Source organism: Hippocampus comes, unplaced genomic scaffold (assembly GCF_001891065.2).
Source record: "Hippocampus comes isolate QL1 unplaced genomic scaffold, H_comes_QL1_v1.1 scaffold223, whole genome shotgun sequence".
Classification (NCBI taxonomy): Eukaryota; Metazoa; Chordata; class Actinopteri; order Syngnathiformes; family Syngnathidae; genus Hippocampus; species Hippocampus comes.
This window is the reverse complement of record NW_017804808.1, coordinates 52150-72464: the sequence shown is the minus strand read 5'-3', so window position 1 is coordinate 72464 and position 20315 is coordinate 52150. Positions and strand designations below refer to the sequence as shown.

Sequence of the window (20315 nt, the reverse complement as noted above, 5' to 3'; positions counted from 1 at the left end):
CAACAGCTGTATCATAAAATTAGACAACAAGATGGCACTTTGTTTCAGATGTAACAGACCAAGGGAAAGACATGTTTGTCAAAAGGTCCAATGGCATCAAAATGCAACGTTCTGAGCACAAGATAGGCGAAACTGAGTCTACAACTTAAGGATGTGTACAAGATTGACATCTATGCCTTTTGTTGGCGATCACACAATCGTCGATGAAATGCAAAAGGCAGGAAAACATGCCAATCGGGTTGTCCTGTGACATAGACGCGATCCTATGAATTGAAGTACCCGCCCACTAAATTCAAGAAAAATGGCTAAAAAGTTGCATGTGCATCGTATTCCAGAGCTGAAACAAAATACTTTGCATCATCTGCCAAACTCAGAAGACTTGAGGACTTGCTTAAATTTATTTATGTGGAAATCCCCAAGCAGAAGTGTCACGAAAACTGTCCTGTATTGTGCACATTTTGTGTGTGTGTGTATGTTGGGGGCGAAGCACAGGCGTTGCGGATGCACACACACATCATTATCAATATTTTAAAGATATTGATAATGATTATAATTTGTTCAATCAATTTATTTCCACAATGATTCAGAGGGAATGTCCCACACTTGTGTCACATTTGTGAATGAAATCCAGTGAGGTGAACCACACAAACCCTGCGCCTCAACTAAATACACAAAATTGCGTTAGACCACCTGCGTTGCATGATAACCTGGCTAAAATCACTTACTAAATATTGGGCGAGATGTAATGTATCTTGGAGCAGTTCTTGTCAGCCACTACCATGTCCTCGGTGGCTCTAGTGTCAGCTCCAAGGACAACACCATCCTTAAAAAGAGAATGACAATATTTTAAAATTCAGTTAACCCAACTTAAATTTGCAGAGGTGGGTGTGGAGGTATTCATGTAGCATGAATGGGGGTGCACATTCATTTTGTGTGTAGTTCCAATGAGAAACTGGGGTAGTTTCATTCACGCTTTAATTATTTTTGTGTGTGCCTAAAACCAATTTGAGGTAGGAAAAGAAAGGTTTGAGGATATTCAAAAAGAATTAACAACTAAATTACGAAATTAATTGGTTATGGAAGAAAACTTTGTCAGTAGAGACACGTTTTCCATGTAAATGCCCTAATTTGTTCCAAACTTCTGCAAAATTCAGACATAAATGTTTTCTAAAGCATAAAAATGCATCAAAACGTGTAACAAATACATGTGACAATTAGATTATTGCACAATAAATGAGAATTGTGGATAATGAAAAAAACAAAGAACAAAGTAAAGAATAAAAATGGTCATTTAACTTTAAAGTGCGTCCTCATCATTTTTTGCCCTCTTTAGTTCATGTTCTCTCTCAGAAGTGGTTTTTGCCTGGCATTTTGTAAAGAACTGATCCAAGGACGTTTTCTTTTGTCTACTTCCTGCAATCCTTCGAAAATGCCCAAGGCAAACATCAGCGGATGAGGGATCGCCAACTGTTGAACATTTTTTCTGGGTGACTCACATTTAAGTAAAACTATCGAAACGCCTCATGGCCCAAGGGGCGAATGACGAGGACACCGCATAGACACATATCTTTCTATTTATCTATCTACACACGTAGACACATTCGGTAGAGGTCCCTCTTAGCCAATGGGATGCCAGTATGATGCTCGGTAGTAGCCAATGGCAGAGCAGCTAGAAGTATGTTGTGTTCAGGAAACTCGGAGCTGCGATTAGCAGGCCATACTGTATTTTTGTATCTTGTTAGAAATGAATTGTTAGAAATTTCATTTCTAACAAGAGAGGCAATATCTTCCTGTTGAGGAATTTTGAAACTTGAAAATTTCATATGAGGAGACGTTCGTAAGTAGAGGTACCACTGTACTGTAAAATCCCATGTGTAACACGCCCCTCTCCCAAATCAACCTAAACCAGTAGTTTTTTTCTCTGTACCCCGTATAGTACGGTACCCTGGTATCCATTATTATTATCTGGTCCCACGTGTGCAAGTTCATGTTTTTAATGCTCCCACAACAGTCTCACTATAACATGATGGTTGGAATTTCAACTCTTTTTAGGCACTCTTGGAGGTTTAAATTTGCCCCCTTTCTCACTGTTTTGGTCAAGCTCCTGTTTTGAGACTGCCAGGAGGGTGTGCCGAGACAGGAAAAAAATCGTCACTAACATTATTATTATCTGGTCCCACGTGTGCAAGTTCATGTTTTTAATGCTCCCACAACAGTCTCACTATAACATGATGGTTGGAATTTCAACTCTTTTTAGCCACTCTTGGAGGTTTAAATTTGCCCCCTTTCTCACTGTTTTGGTCAAGCTCCTGTTTTGAGACTGCCAGGAGGGTGTGCCGAGACAGGAAAAAAATCGTCACTAACCGGGTCAAGTATGACTTCTCAGTCCATCACTGACGGATGCCCGTCTTGCTGATGACTGACAGAAACACCGCGTCTGTCTTGTCTCTTTGTTTGTTTTTTTTGGGGGGGGGGGCTGAATACAAGCAGTGTTGCTTCCAATTACGATAGGGTTGTTCCCATCAGGGTTTGAAGCTGCCAATACCCGTCATCCATGAGTATGAGTGGCTGACACTAATCACATGGATTTGGAATAAAATTTTTAAGCTACAGCTACCAGCTACTGATTTTTCTTGAATAATCCATCAATCGTTTTTTATTAATCACTTGGATAAAAAAAGTAATACATTTCTATCCCTTTATTATTCAAAAACAGAACATTGCAGAAAATGCACCCATTTGGGTGTTTTGGCTTATGGAGTTGCCTCACCCCCGAGCAATTGGACAATTTGGTAACAGAAAGGAGTCTATGCTCAGCGTAACAACGTGCGGTTTGTCATTTTCATGCTGGGGCAATGGACTAATTTAGCATGTTTGGGAATTACTCTGTTGGTCTGTCATATGTCAGAAAATAGGGGTAAATGTTATTTTCCCAAAGTTAAAGAAGCCATTTGCAAATATTCAATACGGGTTAAAAACACAGATAACAGATAATCACTACTCACATTTACATAGAGCCTTGTATTTCATTTAGAATGAAACCAAATTACAAAACGGAATGGCATTTTATTTGGGTGCAAAGGGGTGAAACAAAATGCATTAGTTTTGCAAAACCTGCTAGAGTATGAAATTTATATTGTAATCCATTTTATTAAGTGTCATAAAAAGAAATGTGCATGAAGTAACATTTAGGTTTTCAACTCTAGTTTCTCTACCTGAATATTGGGTAGGACCCACGCAACCTCGAAGAAGAAATCTGACACAATGTCATATCATGGTGCTCTGCTACACTGTAAATAGGTGAATAAATGAACTAGCATAAGAATGACTATTGAGATTACTGCAGCGACCAAATTTGAATAAACAAGTACAGAAAAGTTCAGATCGCAACCACCACCCATTCTGAAACTCTTTGGGGTACAGTGAAACTCCTCTAGAACGAAATCATGTCTGCAGCAAGAAATTTTTCACAACAGGGGGTTTCTTACTGTAGCAAATTTGATCTCAGATATAAACACACACACACACACACACACACACACACACACAAACACACACAAACGTGTGTGTACACGCACACACAAATGTATGTGTACTCTTTACTTTTATTCCAATAGTGCATAAGTATGAGCATACAGTTATTTGACACTTCATATAGTCTGTGTAGAAAGAAACAAAGGGAAAGAAATGGCGAAATTTACGATCAGCATTCACTTTCACTTACATCAATTTCTTGGATAATGTCTTATTATGCTTCCTCCGTCTTTCATTTTGATCACTTTTACCCTCTCTTCCAGCATCAGCGCTCTTCTTGTCTTAGCTGCTTGACATCCAACGGTCCGTTTTGTAGCCATTTTAGCAATGCAACGTTATTGCTGCATCTGAAACTAACAATAACAAATACTTCCTGGACTACTGCGCATGTGTAAACTAGTGTCTGTGGTTGCTGTTGCCGTTTCCGAACGAAGCAGTAGAGGTCGCTGTTGGATTAGACTTTGTTGTAGTGAATCTCGTCGTGAGGCAAGAGCAAGAACAGAAAAAGATTTCGTATAAAGCAACAGGGTTTTTTTTCGCTGTATGGGGGGCAGGAAAGTGGGAATTGTGTTAATGCATGAAGATTTTTTTTCACACCAGGGGTTATTTTCGCCCATGTAGGTTTCGTTGTAGAGGAGTTTCACTGTATCAAAAGTTTGAGGTGAGTGGAACAAAGTGAGATGCTGATGCTAATGCTAGCTCTCTGTCTGTTATCATAAAAGGAGAAACTAGTATCAGCCCATGCCAATTCAAATGTATGCCATAGCCCACCAGTACCTCGTAAATACAGTTACCATAGATGCGGATGGGAAATTGGACAAAAAAAAAAATGTTTGAAAGGAAATATAAATGTGGACTTTAAGTAATTGCTGACACACACAGCGCGCATTGGTAAATTATTTTAGTAATTTTTCTCACCTTGAACACAACACCACAGATAGTAGTTCCGGTTTTACGAGCAGCCGGTAAATGACAGCCTGCTTCATTTGCTTTGTCTTCCAGGAAGCCATTTCTACAAAATAAAATAAGAATCACTTCAAAAACCATATCAAATGAAATATTTCAAAATAGACATGAGTGGTTAGTTTTATAGAATCATCTAAATATAGTTAGGTTTACTTTAGATTAAATTGATGATTTACTTTGTGTTTAGAAAGTTGAAACTTCGTACAGCTGCAGTGTTTCTTACATATCCTGTGGCAAGAAATGAATTCTGGTAGCCACTTATAAAATTTGGTGCCATCCTGTCAATATTCAACTGAGGCAAGAAATGAATTCTGGTAGCCACTTATAAAATTCAACTGAAAAAAATGAGGAAAAGAAAGGGAAAAACGGAATGCACCCGTTCCTGGATCGTGGGGAGAGAAGGTATGGACTGTGTATTGTCGAAAAAGAATTTGAGCTCATAAATTTGTATTTTGACACCACGTTGATTAATCAGGTACGAGCTTTGCAGTTATAAAAACAGCTCGAGTTGAAATGTTACGTATACTTTCATTGAAAACTGCATGAAGGGAAACAGGAACCACGCACTGCGCATGACTCAGAGTAATATAACAGCAGTTTACTATACAACCAAATTACGTATTCGCGACCAACCTCGTCAATGGAGAAGAATACGAACGTCGATTCACGGCAAAATATCGCTTGCAGTAGAGTTGCCGGTCAGGACAAAATAACCACCCCCTAATTGAAAGGGCTTTGAAGACTATCGAAGTAGCATTTTTGGCTACAATGTGAAACTGCTCATGAAAATGAAAGTGGAACAATAGTCCTTTATCGTATGTAACCGATTATACTATCGGGATTGTTCAGGCAGGTATCATCAAAAAAACCTTCTAGGGTTTGGCAGATTCAATGGACAAACCAAAATATTTCTTCGACTGACCGATCATTATTCATGCATCCCATGTATACCAATTGTTTGGTGTTGTTAATAACGAAAACCGTACTGCGGCACCACCATGTTCAACGCGCGCACTTAACGTACAGGAAAAGGCTGAGTCATCCCATCGAAAAACCATACAATCGCCACGAAAAAAATGTTAGCAGGCATGAATGGAATGACTGTTTACATTGCCTCTGATTATTCATCATTAAATACCGATTCTCGGCCAACAACGCGTACCTTTTACAGTTCTCAAAAGTGAATCCACCGAGGGGTGTCAAGCTAGCTGTTAAGGACGCCATCTTGTTGTAACTATGGCCAATGTCTTCTTCTTCGACTTTTCCGTTTTCCGTCTTCTTCTTCCTCCTCCTCCTCTTCTTCTTCGGTTGGCAAACCGGTGTTTGAGTTTCTTTTTTTAACAAGACTTTATTGATAGAATTACAAATCACAGAAAACATGCCCAGAGTTATCAATACAAATAGTGTCTCAAGAGAGATTTTTAAAAAAGGAGACCAAGGGGGTTTAAACAAATGATTTTAATAAAGAACATAAAGCAACAGTCTTAACTGCTTTCTTGTTTTGGGAGTCCAGAATAGAATTGAATTACTGTTTGGTTACTGCTTCGAAAATTAAACAAGGTTTTGAGTGACTGAATTTGGATTTGTGGATTTGCTAGAATAATTGTTAAATTTATATTAATGACTTTGTTTTTTAACCATCGTTATTGAAGAAGCCAAACAGTCCATTTTCCAGTAAAGAGTAAAGTCAGAGTCAACATACCGTATAATCAATCAAACTCGACATATGACCTTCCAAAACGTTGGTATACGGGCATTGCCAGAACAGGTGAATCAACGTTTCAGGGGACTTTCCACAAAACAAACAATCAACACAGATTGATTTATTGAGTTTAAGAAGATACTTGGTAGGATAGTACTCAAGTATAATTTAAAAAGAGATATCTCTTACTTTATTTGTCAGAACGCATTCGTATGGAAGAGACCAGATTTTTTTCCCAATGTAAATTATCAACAAAACCAGACCAGTAAGAAACAACATTCGGGGTTGAAGAAATATCTTTTCGAAACAAGGAACGTATTTTATGGTTACCTCTAACTCAAGTAGTTAGACAGACCTTGGCGATAGAAGTCACTTTTGCGTCCAGACTTGACAAACGGGCTGTTTCCAACCCTTTCAAGACAGTCCAGATTCCAAAACGAATAGCATCCATGACCATAGCAAATTCATTTGTACCAACAAGTATTATATATTTGTTCAAAAATTGTGAATGGTTAAAAAGAAAACCTTCACCATTTATTAATTGACGCGTTTGAGTGTGTCTGTGAACATAATCTTGAATCTAGCACAATGCGAGACGCGCATTCAGACGCGAAATTCAGTCTCTCGATCACAACGACACTTAAGAAACCTGCGCTCGGCGAGAGAAATTGTTGTCTATTTGTTTTTTTTATAATGGGTTTTCTGAGCTGAGTTTTGTCATTTTTTTGTCAAGTTTATTTGAATGTGTGTTTTCAACGTGCGGATTAAATCTTCTCTCCCCATATGCTTTAACTTCTAATTTTCTGTGCAAAACATTACGCGTGCCACAGCGTTTTGCAGGTTTTTGCAAAAGTGAGGGGTGGAGGAGAGAAAAAGAGCGGAACATACTATCGTGTTGTCACGCGACTTTTCTTGCTCAGATTTTTGGAAGTTGTAGTTTCTGTCACGAGAACAATTGCGTATTGCGGTATCGGCTACGCGACTGCCGTAAACTTCAACTCCCACGTTTCATTGCAGGACACCGTTGGTTTGTTTAGTTCATGTAACGCGACAGCAATATTTGCTTCGGATTTCGTTGTCATCTACTGCAAGTCAATGTGTTCCGGACCGAAAGATGGAATCCAGACTAAAGTAAGAAATATTTGCTGTCCTATTATTAGTATGTATGGTTTATTTAGCTTTTTTTCACAGTAATTGCTCAAATATACGTACAGTTCGTGGGCCTGACACCGAAACAGTCGTGCTCTTCAAAAATGAAGTACAGCAAAACAAAATAACACCAGCATCATTGCCATGGTCTTCACTGCATTTTTGGGATTAGTTCAAGGATGTAAATTCTCGTTGAATTCGGGAAATTTACATGCCATGTGCTGGCAATGACATCCGCAAATGCAGTGCTGCGTTGTATTTAGAGTGGGCATTGATCAATTTACGCGGAGCAGTAGAAATAGTAGTTCTTCAATGTGTCATGAAGGTAATTTATTATTGTATTGTCGATGTGTAATTGCTGCGTCTGTTGAAGTAGCTGTTTTACATTTACGGCAAAATTCAATTTATATTTTTGAATACTGAATTTCTCTATTGAAGAGTAGAAGTTCTGGTAAATCCAAAATAGCAATAAACACCACACGTCGAAATTTAAGGACGTCAACGTGAGGTTTAGTCTTAGTGTCTTTGTTTGGACTAGTATTGGACTACTATTGGTGTGCAAACTTACCATGCTTCAACTAATGAATTCTCACAAGTCTCACTCGTGAATTGTCATCTGTTTCAGACTGTTGAACCCCCCGCCCCCAACACCACCAATCTGGGAACTGTTTATTTCTATAGCAACCATAAGCCTTCAACTTATTAAATCTGTCATTTTTAAAATTTCTTCATTGATTACCAATATTTTGTGCAGCAGAAACTACAGCCTCCCAAAAACCGTTCTGAGTAGAGAACAAATGGCTGACCGATAAAATGGTATCAAATCTACCAGGGTTCACTGGCCTGACCGGGCAAATTGAAATGTCATGAATACATACGATGACTAAACAATACCAAATAAGAATAATGGATTAATGACCATTAATTGGGGAGAAATGGCTTTGTAATACACTTTAATGCAAAATAAAATACCTGATTACAGTATTCAATTAATTGATGGATTAATCAACAGAATAATCAATTCTAAAAATGTTTCACAGTGACATCCCTATATTATGTCATGCATGTTCAGGGTAGGAGTACGCAGTACAGATGTTATATTCAATATCAGGTATGAATTTGGCTGAAAGTAGAGCTTTGGACCTTACCCTCCAGTTGCAGTAATGCATGTTAATTATGTCTTCCATGCGCACTGCTCAGTGTGGCAGAAATGCCCAAATTACCGGTATATACCCGCATCACCATACTGTTTTCTGCTGTTGGTTGTTTTACACTGCTTGTGAAGACGCTGCTACGTACACGTTGTGGCTTGATAGCTGTCTTGGCTAAATGATGAGAAGGCAAAAGTTTGGTTTGTATCCAGTTTCTTCATAGCATAAGTCACAAATCACCACCGCAGCAGTGAAAAAGCCACACTTCTGTAAGTAGCGTTACGATGAAGATGAAGGGAGTATGGAGAGAAAGATGGGAATCCATGCTAATCGCTAAGCTATCAAAATGCAGTCACAAAACATAATACAAAAATAGGTGGTCGGGTGATACAGCATGCTTGTCACATAGGTCTGGCTCGAACCGCATGACAGCAAAACAGTAACTACATTTAAATTTTAAATAATACAGGACAACATAGACTGGAAATGACGGAGGACTTCACCTCATACGTCAGATGAGAGAAGAGGGAACACTTTCCAATCCAATCTATCTGTTATTTTGAGTACTGAGGGTTAATTTTCACAGATGAGAACTGATTCATTTGACTTCCCTTATAACATCTGAAAACAGAATCGCTAAAGACGAATGAATCTGTGGGACCAGTTATTTAAATGAAACACAGAATATTAAACAGAAAGTACGAAGTACTGTTTTAATTTAAAATATCAGCAGTATTGTTTTTTTTGTTTGCGCTATTTTGCACGAGGGAATGCTAACATTCAATTCTGACATGAGATTTGCTCAATAACTTAGGACTGGACAATTAATCAAAATTGAAATCATGATTCCAATTTTTGGTTCTCCTTTAAAAGGTAATAGTAGAAGAAAGAAGATCAACCCTTTGAGTGACAGCGGTTACAACAGTGGACAGCTTATCATGTTTTCAGGTTACAGGGTGCATGAAAGGGTTAATGTGAAGAACAGCCTGCTACATGTACAAGTTCCTGACTGTGTACTACCCACGGTGCTTCTGTTTATGGCTGGGGTCTTACTTTTGGTTGCATTGTTTTCAATGGAGCCAGAGAATCCAATACATTTTGGCAAGAAGAGCTGAGTTCCTCTGTGTTTGAAGAGAAAAAGTTGATCAAAGGCATCAGAGAAACAACTTGATGACTGCACTTACGAGCAGTAGGTTTAACAGCAGTATAGGAAAACACTCCATCAAAGAGCACAGTGATACGTACACTACGTGGCAGTGTTGCTATAAAAATACTGTTGAGATGAAAAAGGAAGGAGAGGAGTTCACTAATGGCGAATAAATGAGTCATACGAACTAGTGTTGTGCTGTTCACAGCCTGTTAAGAAAATACAGTGTTTGGCTGCCCTCTGGCCTTGTTATTTTGCTTCCCGAAACCACATACTCAACCCGGTTAGGGACGATTGAAGGGATCGATAAAAACCCACTTCTGTCCTTTTTAAAAAAACATCTCATCCTCCGTCCCCAAAATGGGCATCCGTCTGGGATGGAATGCCTATCTCTGCTGTTTGGGAATGTCTGGTGAATGCCTTTGCGACTGCTTCCAAATTGTATGCAACACTGACAAAAAAAAAAAAAAACATTCTCTACCTGCACACACACCTGCAAATCTTTGCAGCTCAGTGATATACGGGCTTAACCTTTGGTGCTTACAGCCTGACAAAATTAAAGTTCCATCCATTTTTTACAATCTGGGCTCACTCAAAAGTTCTGTTTCAACAGGCATACGCACTACTGTGATTCTAACGGGTTCCACAGCCCATGCTCTCATCTACTAATGTTTCTAGACAGGACAATCAAGTTTGCTGCAATGCACAATTATGCAGTTTAAATTTAAGAAAGAAATCGTGTTGATTATCGAAATAAAAGAAAACTAGTTGATTGTTTATTATTGAGTTAAGTCTTATTTATCATGTATTAGTAACAGTTGTTCAGCCAAGCAAAAAAGGTGAAAATTGTAATCGAATTTTTTTTTTCTTCTCTAGGGAAAGTCCAGCATCTGCTTTTGAGGTATATATGGAGGTTGTTCATCCAGCCACTCAAAACTCAGGTAAGTTTCTTAAGACTCTTTCTTAAAAAAAGCAATAGGTTGAAATGCACGGCCCGCCACTGGTTTCTTAAGACTCTTTCTTAAAAAAAGCAACATTTTTGAGGAACATTTTACCATTCTTAGCCAACAACCAAATGGTAAAAATAATAATAAAATCAAACCATTGATGGATGCGTATTATCGAAGAAAGCTGGGAGAGGATGCCATGTTGATGATTGAAAAATTTTAGCTGTTAGTCGCTATTAAAAAAATCCAACCTAAGATTGTTTAAATTAACACCCCAAAAAATGCAAAATGTGACTTCTGTTTCGTGAGCTGGGGAGAGGAGCAGCATTCTGTATTTTATTTTTATTGTATGTTATTGTTCTTATTATTCACCCTAAATTACCACAACTAAATCCCAACCAAACCTAAAATGTTGCCGAAACTATCCTCATAAACAATTATGACATCTATTACGCGTTGAACCTTGAAAAAAATCTTGCCACAGCCAACGTTGACAATGCTATTTTAACATGCTCACCGAACTGAGAGCGGACCTGTTGAACAAACCTGACTCGCTTTGCATCAATTTTGAAATCAAACTCACAGACATTGATTCAATATTTTAATGGAATACAGACCAACCAAGAACAATGTGTTTCTGACTTTGAATCAGCATTGAACCAGCTGCAGCACTTTTTCTGCTTTGCAATAGCCCCACCTGACACCACTCCTCTTGGCAGGGGCACCACACTGCACTTTTGCAGATGCAAAGACAATCGGGATCGGTGTGTCCCAAGCCGCCTCCCCCGCTCCCTCCACCACCAATACTCATAGTGCACATTTGGAATGACCTTTAGGGGAAAAAAATTCTAGATATCATGTTGCTTATGCATTACGTTGAATGGAGAAAAAAAACAGCAAAGAATCATCAAAACGTTTTTAATTTTCTTTATGTGGCCAAATGCATTTGAGAAATGGCGGCCTACTGCAGAGCAAACCTTAGAAACAGGTTTGGTTCAGTGTATACATCAGACGTCGCTTGATTGAACGTTGTCCATGGAAGCTCCTTGATGCTCGATCTTGACACCTCGATGTGCGTTTGAGGCACAAACTCTTCATCAATAAGATTGTCATCTGCCTCTGAATCAACCAACACCTCAAGAGAGACGCAGTTGTTGTGGGAGGACACAGTGGCAGGCAAATTAATCCACTGAGAAGATTCACTCGAGGTCTTAGTGTTACTCAACCTAAGGCTGTGGTCTGTGATCACAAGCGGAGTCCTGGGTCGCCATGAGCACTGATTAATGAAGTGCCCGGATCCTCCATAATAGATGCAAAGAAATACCCTGCGAAACCTGCTGGGCGTTTTCCTCTGGGGAGAGGCAGGTTCTGCCAAGTTGCATGAGTTCTTCCTCAGCGGCAACAGGTATTTCGGGGATTATTAAAGGCTGGGTGACAAGACAAGGGACACTGGCATTTGGGGAGGAAGGTGGTGTCTCACACAATGGCAGCGTTGTATGATGCGATTGTCAGTCTGAATCAGGATTATAATCAGATTAATTGATCGACAAACTCAGGCTCATCCCAAGTAGACACCTGATTTTGAGGCCCCTTGGACAGTCCGCAAATGAAAGCTGGGGTTTTTTAGCCACATTCCATCCATTTACAGAGGCTAAAATCCTGAATTCGCTAGCATAGCAAGCTGATTGAGAGCCGTGATGTAATGACATTAGTTGTTTGCCTGAAGAGTGATTAATGAAGAGTTGATCAAGGAACCGATACGAACCAAATATTGACAGAATGAACAATCCGTTAGTGTACTGGGAGACATAGAAACACATATCCACATTTATATGATCTGGCACTTGCATTTCTCTGCACCCGAGGTTCATCTGTGCCCTATGAAAGAATATCTTCTAAAGCTGGTGAAATATTTTCCGAAAAAAGAAACCGGTTAAAGCCAAACACTGGGAAAGCTATTATTTCCAAATAAAAATGAATAACAAATTATCCTTATAGCACTTGTTTCATTTTGTTCATATAATGACACAAGAATATTCATAACATTTCCTTACACTAAGTAAGTATCAAAGTCGAGGCCCGGGGGCCAGGTCTGGCCCGCCACATCATTTTATGTGGCCCGCGAAAACAAATCAAGCATGTCAAGTTCTGTGATGCTTGTTAAAGTCTGAACCAAAAATTCAAATTGTCATGTGTAATCCATAACCACAGTCATTATTCTTGACTTCTGATTTTAAAATTAGTTATTCATCAATTTGTTGTGCACTGAGTATATAATATGTAGATGTGATTAAACATCTATATGGTTTCCCAAAATTCATAATGGCGCCCTCCAAGGCAAACCGTAACTACAATGTGGCCCACAACAAAAATTAGTTTGACACCCCTGCCTTACACAAACAGCCATAGAATTCTCAACACTGCTGACTTCTTGGGCTTCGAGATCATTGTGGCACCATAGAGCAAATGAAGCACCATGAAGCTTCAAATCATGTACAAACCAATTGGCTGCAAAGCTTCATTGTTTCATGAGGCTTCATTTGGCCGTCACTAGTTGAACCATTACTAAACATTTTCAAACGGTTGCAAAATGTGGGTGGGGAAGCTACAATAAGAACTAGAGCTTGCTTTAAGTGACCTGTGTGACAAGCAAAGGATCGACAGACCATTTTTCTGGGAAAAGTGCTTGGGACTAGACACTGATCAGAGAGGCATCACCATTGTGACGTCACTGAATTTCTGGGAATAAGCTATAGAAGTCCTGCAAAATCATGAAAGAGCTCGGCTTTGCCAAGGCTTCCCAGGTAGGTTCCCAAACAACTCAGAGATGTGCACAAGTAGGATCAATTTTCAATTTCTTGGGAGCTCCTTGGGTGTCACAAAGGCGACAAAATTTGTCTCAAGAGTGTAGTGACTGGGTATGAGATGGGTTCATCGCTTTAAGCCCGAGTCCAAAAGAGCATCCATCGAAGAAAGCATGGCATTCAATAACAGCTCTGCTTCTCACGAGCATCCAACAATTTCTGAAATGGCAAGAGTACAGGCTTAAACAAAACTTGTTTTGAATAAACTTTCAAATAATTATCAAATCAATGAACCTTGAAAAAAAATCTGAAAAAAAAATCACCTCGGTTAAATTAAATTGGACTCATTGCTTTTTGACAGCCTACTTTGTTTCTGTTTTGTATGTTTATAATTTTAAATATCTGCATTTTGTTTTTCTACCAGAGCCTGCAATCCGAAGGAAATTCCCGGAAGACTTCCAAGATGAGGTCTGTTTTTTCCAACTTTTAGTTTGCATTTCCTTTTATTGTGTCTGTATTAGAAGTTTTGCCCATTACTTGTAGTCAATGTTCACTCCAATTTTCTATGCGTCTGAGCATTCATAAAAATTTCTTGAGCATTCCTTGGATCGGGTGACGGTGGTCGACTGGTTAGCATGCTGGCCTCACAATGTAGAGCTCCAGGGTTCGACTTCGGCTCCGGCCTTCCTGAGTTTGCGTTTGCTTGTTCTTCTTGTGCCTGTGTGGGTTTTCTCCGGGTATTCCGGTTTCCTCCCACATTCCAAAAACATGCATGGCAGGTCAATGAAACACTCTAAATTGTCCCTAGGTGTGATTGTTCGCGTCAATGATTGTTCGCCTATGTGTGCCCTGTGATTGGCTGGCAACCGGTTCAGGGTGTACCCCGCCTGCTGCCCGAGGACAGGTGGGATTAGGCTCCAGCATGCTCGTGACTCTTTTGAGGATCCTTGGATTAGAAAATGAATGGATGGATTCCTTGGACCACAGTGAGCAATGCGAGACATGCATAGCCAAACCACTATCGCATCTGTCTTAAGTCTGAGGTATATCATGTTACACAAAAAAAAAAAAAAAAAAAAAAAAAAACTCCACCTAACTCAGGCGCAGTGGCTAGCAGCTTGCCTCCATTTTAGCAGGACTGACAGCTCAATTTTTTTACTTCAGTGATGACGTTCCAAACAATGATTAGCGGTCACCATTCCCTTGACTCCTCCGCATGTAGAGGACACGACATGGCCAGTTCCCCAACCTCGCCGACTGTACATTTGCACCCGTTTACTCTCAAGATGGATGATGGTCCTCATGGGCAGAACGAAACATGAATGGAAAAGCTGAGTCAGTTTTGATTGTTTTGTTGCAACAGTGGTATTATACAGACGAATTGTATTCAAGAATGAAAGAAACCTAGTAGAACAGTCTTTGAATCAATAGTATGAATGCGTTTAATTGACAATTTTACATAAATTCCAATATTTTACTCAGGTAAATATTTGTTACAAGCAAGTAAAAGTAGAAAAATGTGATTAATCAGAATTACGGAAAATTGTGCTATTATTTTTAAAAATGTGATTGCCTGACAGCACACACACACACACACACACACACACACACACACACACACATACGCTCAGACTCGTGGGCAATTAGTGGGATAATGCTTTATATTTTGTTGATGCATGCAGCGATGCGAGGCTCCTTTGGTTGCCAAATAAGGTGTTTATCCCCCAACATGTCAAAGCTTGTTTTCCATGTGTTTAGCCGCGTTTTCTCCTGGAAGACAAATAGAAAAAAAATTGAATGGTTGTTCAAAAGCCATTCACAGGCGCAAGAATGAACGCGTTTGCAGAAACGTTCAATAGCCAGAAGTCCACTACGTTTACTTCACCTTCGCCCAAAATCTGAAGACTTCATAAGCTTTCGTTCATCGTACAGGTGCAACACTGACCATTGACTGTTCATTCCCGGAGGCCTTATCATTTTGCCCTTCACATTTTTGTTGCAGCAAAACAATAATTTGACCTCACAGAGATGCAGCTAAACTATTAACAATTTGGTTTATGGTCATAGAATTGGAAAAAATTATGGCAAAAATGTAAAATGAGTTGTTTATTTTATAAAGTAGCCGCAGTATATTGTGCTGTTTTCATACATAACATTGCCATGCTAAGAATTTTCATGTCTTCAACAGGAAACCATTAAGACGGTGCCAAAGTTCTGCTTTCCGTTCTGCTTGGATAGGTACACTTAGACAATTTTCTGCTCTTCTCTTTGTCTATTTGTCTGTGTCTGTCTGCCCGTCTAACCTATCAGTTACACTCCCCTCCAAGAGCGCAGCAACAACAAGGCCAATAATTTCATTTTTGCCGCAAACTAAAATCATATGGGTTTAACGTCAAACAAAAGAACTCTGAAAAGAAAAGCCACATTTTTGATGAGCAAAAAAATTAAAATAGATTTAATTATATAAGAAATAACATTTGGGCTAAATACTTTGCTTGTAATAACTGCAAAGGCAGCGACCAATTGACATCACAAAGTTAATGGATATTTTTATAGTTTTTACTGCAACCTCTTCCAGTAAATCTTGTACCCACCATTGTTTTTCTTCATATAGAATGGTTTTCAAGCATGAACCGCACTGTTTTGAATACTCGTAAGTATGACATTTTGTTGTCAAACCTTTTCTCTCTGCAGTGTCATGATCAACCAGATGGACCAAAATTTCACATTTGTGCTGACTGACATCAACAGTAAACACAGATTTGGGTTTTGTCGCCTCTCGTCAAGCTCACACACCTGCTATTGTCTCCTTAGGTGAGCGTCATGTTTACTTTTTTGTTCTGTTTTATTTGTTTCATATATTGTGCAACTGCATTATTTTGGAATTTCTATCAAAATTGTCCTGAGCTGTCAAATTTCCAACTAAAGGTTTCTTTGTATTCTCCAGCTACCTGCCCTGGTTTGATGTGTATTATAAACTGCTAAATATCATTGCAGATTACACTGTGTTTGGCCAGGTAAGGAAAATAAAGGTATTGTAACTTGGTATTAATGTCGGCTAAAAACATATCAATAAATGTCTGCAAAATGTCACTCTGTGTCACCAACCTACAAAGTTGAATGAAAACCCCATTCAAAGCCAACTAAAAATAACACTGCCCTGAAATTTAATTTGGCAATATTTGTAAGATTCCTCATTTCTTCAGTCATCAGTGTAGTTGTAGCAGCAACATACTAAATAAATGCAAATGTACTAAAGGTGAACAGTGTGAAAGTTGGATTGGAGTACTTTATGAATAAATTGTATAAATGGCATACGGACACTTGAGAAAGACACGTTAAAAGAAAATATAGTGTAATATTTATTGTAGGATATTCTTCATTTTCATCGATCTTTAATTTTTTGAATGCTTTAGGAAATCAATTTCCGGGATCTCCTGGTGTCTTTACACACCCTTTCCATTCCTGAGCCTGGTGTCCCTGTTCATCTTGCTATGGTGAGTCACTAGTCACTACATCATTTGATCATCATTTTTGTTTAAGATAAGAATTAACTTGGAAAAAAAAGCAAATATGTAGACCTCGATGTATTTTGTGTAGCAGGTAAACATTTCCCCCATCACAGTTCACTGGTATGATTCGGCACCCATAAGTATGAAAAATGCTTGTGAAGCCAGCAATTTTGCCATTACATTTGCACAGTTTTGAGTTCTACCGTCCAAAGTTGGAATTTTGGATGTACGTGTGTGTTGTTGCTCAAATTTATTTTGGTCTGAAAATTTGTTGCTAAATCATCAGTGGAAATATACTAAGGTAAACCAGACTATACGTGTGTGTGTGTGTGTGTGTGTGTGTGTGTGTGTGTGTGTGTGTGTGTGTGTGTGTGTGTGTGTGTGTGTGTCTGCGTGTGTGTGTGTATGTGTTTAATCAAATTGATTTTTTACTTGAACATCTCTCTTGGGCTCTGGTAATTTATGCCATTTCCTTTGTGCAAATTTTTGTGCAACAAAACAAAACAAAAAACACATGGAGCTTTAATCATGCTAGATAAAAACTTGTGAGGTATGGTGTGCAGTTGTCTTGAACAACAGTTTGGTTTCAGTGTTACCACAAAAAGTGTGCTGTGGCACACTGACGACACATTTTCAAGTGTGGCACTCCATCGCGCTCTGGATAATGACAAAAGATGACGATTACACCAATGGTAAATATTATCTTAAAACCTTCTAATGATGATTTGGTTTTCTGTTGATTCCAGCATTTCTACTTCACTGTACCTGACTTAAAAGAGCTCCCCAGAATTCCAGAGAACGTGAGTGTTTTCCATTTTTTCTTCGACAAGGATCAAATCTCGCTCCTTGAGCATACAAAACAGTGTCTACCGATACCCTCATGCAAAATCGTTGAGAGAAAACCAGTACAGGACTTGAACTTTTATTTATTTATTTTTTTGTGATTTCAATTTTTTTGTGATTTCAAATCCAGCGACGATGGCAACAAGTGCTGGCTTCCGGGCGGGTTCTTTAATAGAGCTCTTTTTGCTTTTAAAATACCGCCGCAGAAATGGCAATGTTATATTTGACTGATAAGATTTGTTGTTTTTGAGCTTGTTGATTTTTTTTTTCCCCTCCTTATGGAACTTTTGCAGAACGTTTGGGTCAAATAGCACGTGGAATCTCTTCCTCTCAAAAAAGTGAAGAAATACCATCCATCCATCCATCCATCCATCCATCCATCCATCCATCCATCCATCCATCCATCCATTTTCAACACTGCTTATCCAGAACAGGGTCACGGGGAGTTGCTGGAGCCTATCCTAGCTGACTTTGGGCGGAAGGCAGACTATACCCTGAAGTGGTCGCCAGTCACCTGCAGGGCACATATAGAGACAAACGACCATTCATACCCACATTCACACTGTCACTGAGTGGGAACCGATCCCACGCTGCCCGCACGCAAGTCCAGCATGTGTACCACTGCACCATCAGCAACCATAAAGAAATACCACACAATCTATTACATCCATCCATTTTCTGAACTGCTTATCCGCACAGGCGTTGCGGGGTGTGCTGGAGGCTATCCCAGCTCTCTTCGGGCAGTCGGCAGGGTACACCATGAACTGGTTACCAGCCAATCGCAGGGCGCAAACAGACAAACAACCATCCGTGCTCACAATCACACTTACGGACACTTTAGAGCAGGGGTGTCCAAACTTTTTTGGGTGAGGGTCAAATACAGAAAAATAAGCAAAGGCTCGGGCCACCCGTCGTGCCTTTTAGGCTCATCATATCAAGCAGCTCCTCCGTACAGCAAAAATTATCATCGATTCCCCGCAAAAAAATTAACAGCTGTGCAGTGTTTGTGGCATCTGTGCTCTCATCGCATGCTATCGAGCAAAAATCAAAAGCACAAGCTTTGTCTCTCAGTTGAAGATTCAGGTTAGCTGACAAGTCCTTGATTCTCCACACCACTGTATTTCTGGATAAGCTCACGTTGTTGAAATCCTGCACTTTTTCCGGGCAGATTACTTCCTTGACTTTAATGAGGCACTGCTTTATGAAATCACCATCTGAGAATGGTTTGCCATGCTGGGCAATAAGTTGAGCGACTTCATAGCATGCTGCTGTGGCATTGTCCTGTATTTTGTGAGCACGAAAAAAAAAACTGTTGTTGAGCTTGCAGGCTTGCTGCCATTCGCTTGAATTTCTGTGCTCGTTCGGCACCTGTGTACGATGCGTAGCGCTGATGCTAGGTTTCATAGTGGCGAAGGACATTGTACTCCTTCATCACGGCAACATCTTCATCGTAAATCAAACAGACACATTTTCCGTTGATTTCTTTGAAGAAATATTCATTCTCCCACCGTGTTTGAAATCTTCTGCACTCACTGGCTATCTTTCGTTTCTTTGGTGCTGCCATTTCTGGTGACTCGTGGTAAATGTTTTTCTTTGCTTAATTTTGTTTCATGGAGGAGCATCTTTTCCGTTACTGGCTCCATCTAGTGTTGAAACTGAGAGGTTCAAAAGAGTTGAGCTCAAGGGCCATGTGCGGGCCATATTCAACTATATTTTCAGAATTTGCTGCGGGCCAATAAAAACAAACCCGCAGGCTGCAGTTGGCCCGCGGGCCGTAGTTTGGACACCACTGCTTTAGAGTGTTCCATTAGCCTACCGTGTATGTTTTTGGAATGTGGGAAGGAACCGGGGCACCCGGAGAAAAACCACGCAGCATGTGGAGAACATGCAGACTCCACACAGGAATCGAACCCTGCACTTCTGCACTGTGAGTCCAGCGTGTTGACCAGTTGTCCACGTTGCCGCCCACGATCTATTCCATCTTTGTTAAATATGAGCACAATGCACGTTTGCGTAAGGCCATATTCAGTTGAATGCTTGATTTGCTCATTGAAAAATTTCACACAACCCACACGACGCCGAGCATGCATAGAAAGGTTCCGACAGGTCTATTCAATAGAAAAGAGCACACTGACAGCAAAGTATGACTTCATTAGATTTTATTTGTATCTATATACAGTAGGCATTATAAATGTTGACTTAATTATACATGCACACAATTGCTGGAAATTCCTAAAAGAGAAATAACTGCTGGTCAAGGGACAGGAATTTAGCCAATTTGGATGACCGGATGGATTTGTGTGTAGTAGCTTTTTTGAAAATGACTTGCCATAGGGTCAGGAAAAAGAAATCAGTCGATGTAGTGACAGTTGCCAAGCTGGCAACACAAGTATTGTACATCATTTAAATTAGATGCATGAATGAAGAATGACAATTACCTGAGAATGAAAAATTGTTTTTGTTTGTTTCAGGTTTTCTTTGCACCTATTTTCTTTAGTCATTTAATAGTAGTTTGTGATGCTTTTGTGTCAGATTGACGCCACAATTGTTGACTTTCTTT

At 39.5% G+C, this 20315-nt stretch overlaps 2 protein-coding genes across 3 annotated transcripts in view; one reads left to right on the top strand and one right to left on the bottom strand.

The window, feature by feature from the left end:
• psmb7 (proteasome 20S subunit beta 7) overlaps window positions 1–5793 on the bottom strand; it is an 11661-nt gene extending 5868 nt beyond the window's left edge. Inside the window, exons 1-3 of the mRNA XM_019862946.1 lie at window positions 5663–5793; window positions 4453–4546; window positions 726–823 (exon numbers count right to left, since the gene is read on the bottom strand). Coding sequence (XP_019718505.1) covers window positions 726–823; window positions 4453–4546; window positions 5663–5724 — 254 coding nt within the window. The 5' untranslated portion in view covers window positions 5725–5793. The remainder of the gene's footprint in view (window positions 1–725; window positions 824–4452; window positions 4547–5662) is intronic.
• Window positions 5794–7202: 1409 nt separating this feature from the next.
• dennd1a (DENN/MADD domain containing 1A) overlaps window positions 7203–20315 on the top strand; it is a 35553-nt gene continuing 22440 nt past the window's right edge. For both annotated transcript variants that reach the window (XM_019862933.1, XM_019862926.1), the window contains exons 1-8: window positions 7203–7333; window positions 10526–10590; window positions 13825–13868; window positions 15589–15638; window positions 16095–16214; window positions 16348–16417; window positions 16817–16897; window positions 17659–17712. In XM_019862933.1, coding sequence (XP_019718492.1) covers window positions 7317–7333; window positions 10526–10590; window positions 13825–13868; window positions 15589–15638; window positions 16095–16214; window positions 16348–16417; window positions 16817–16897; window positions 17659–17712 — 501 coding nt within the window. In that variant the 5' untranslated portion in view covers window positions 7203–7316. The remainder of the gene's footprint in view (window positions 7334–10525; window positions 10591–13824; window positions 13869–15588; window positions 15639–16094; window positions 16215–16347; window positions 16418–16816; window positions 16898–17658; window positions 17713–20315) is intronic.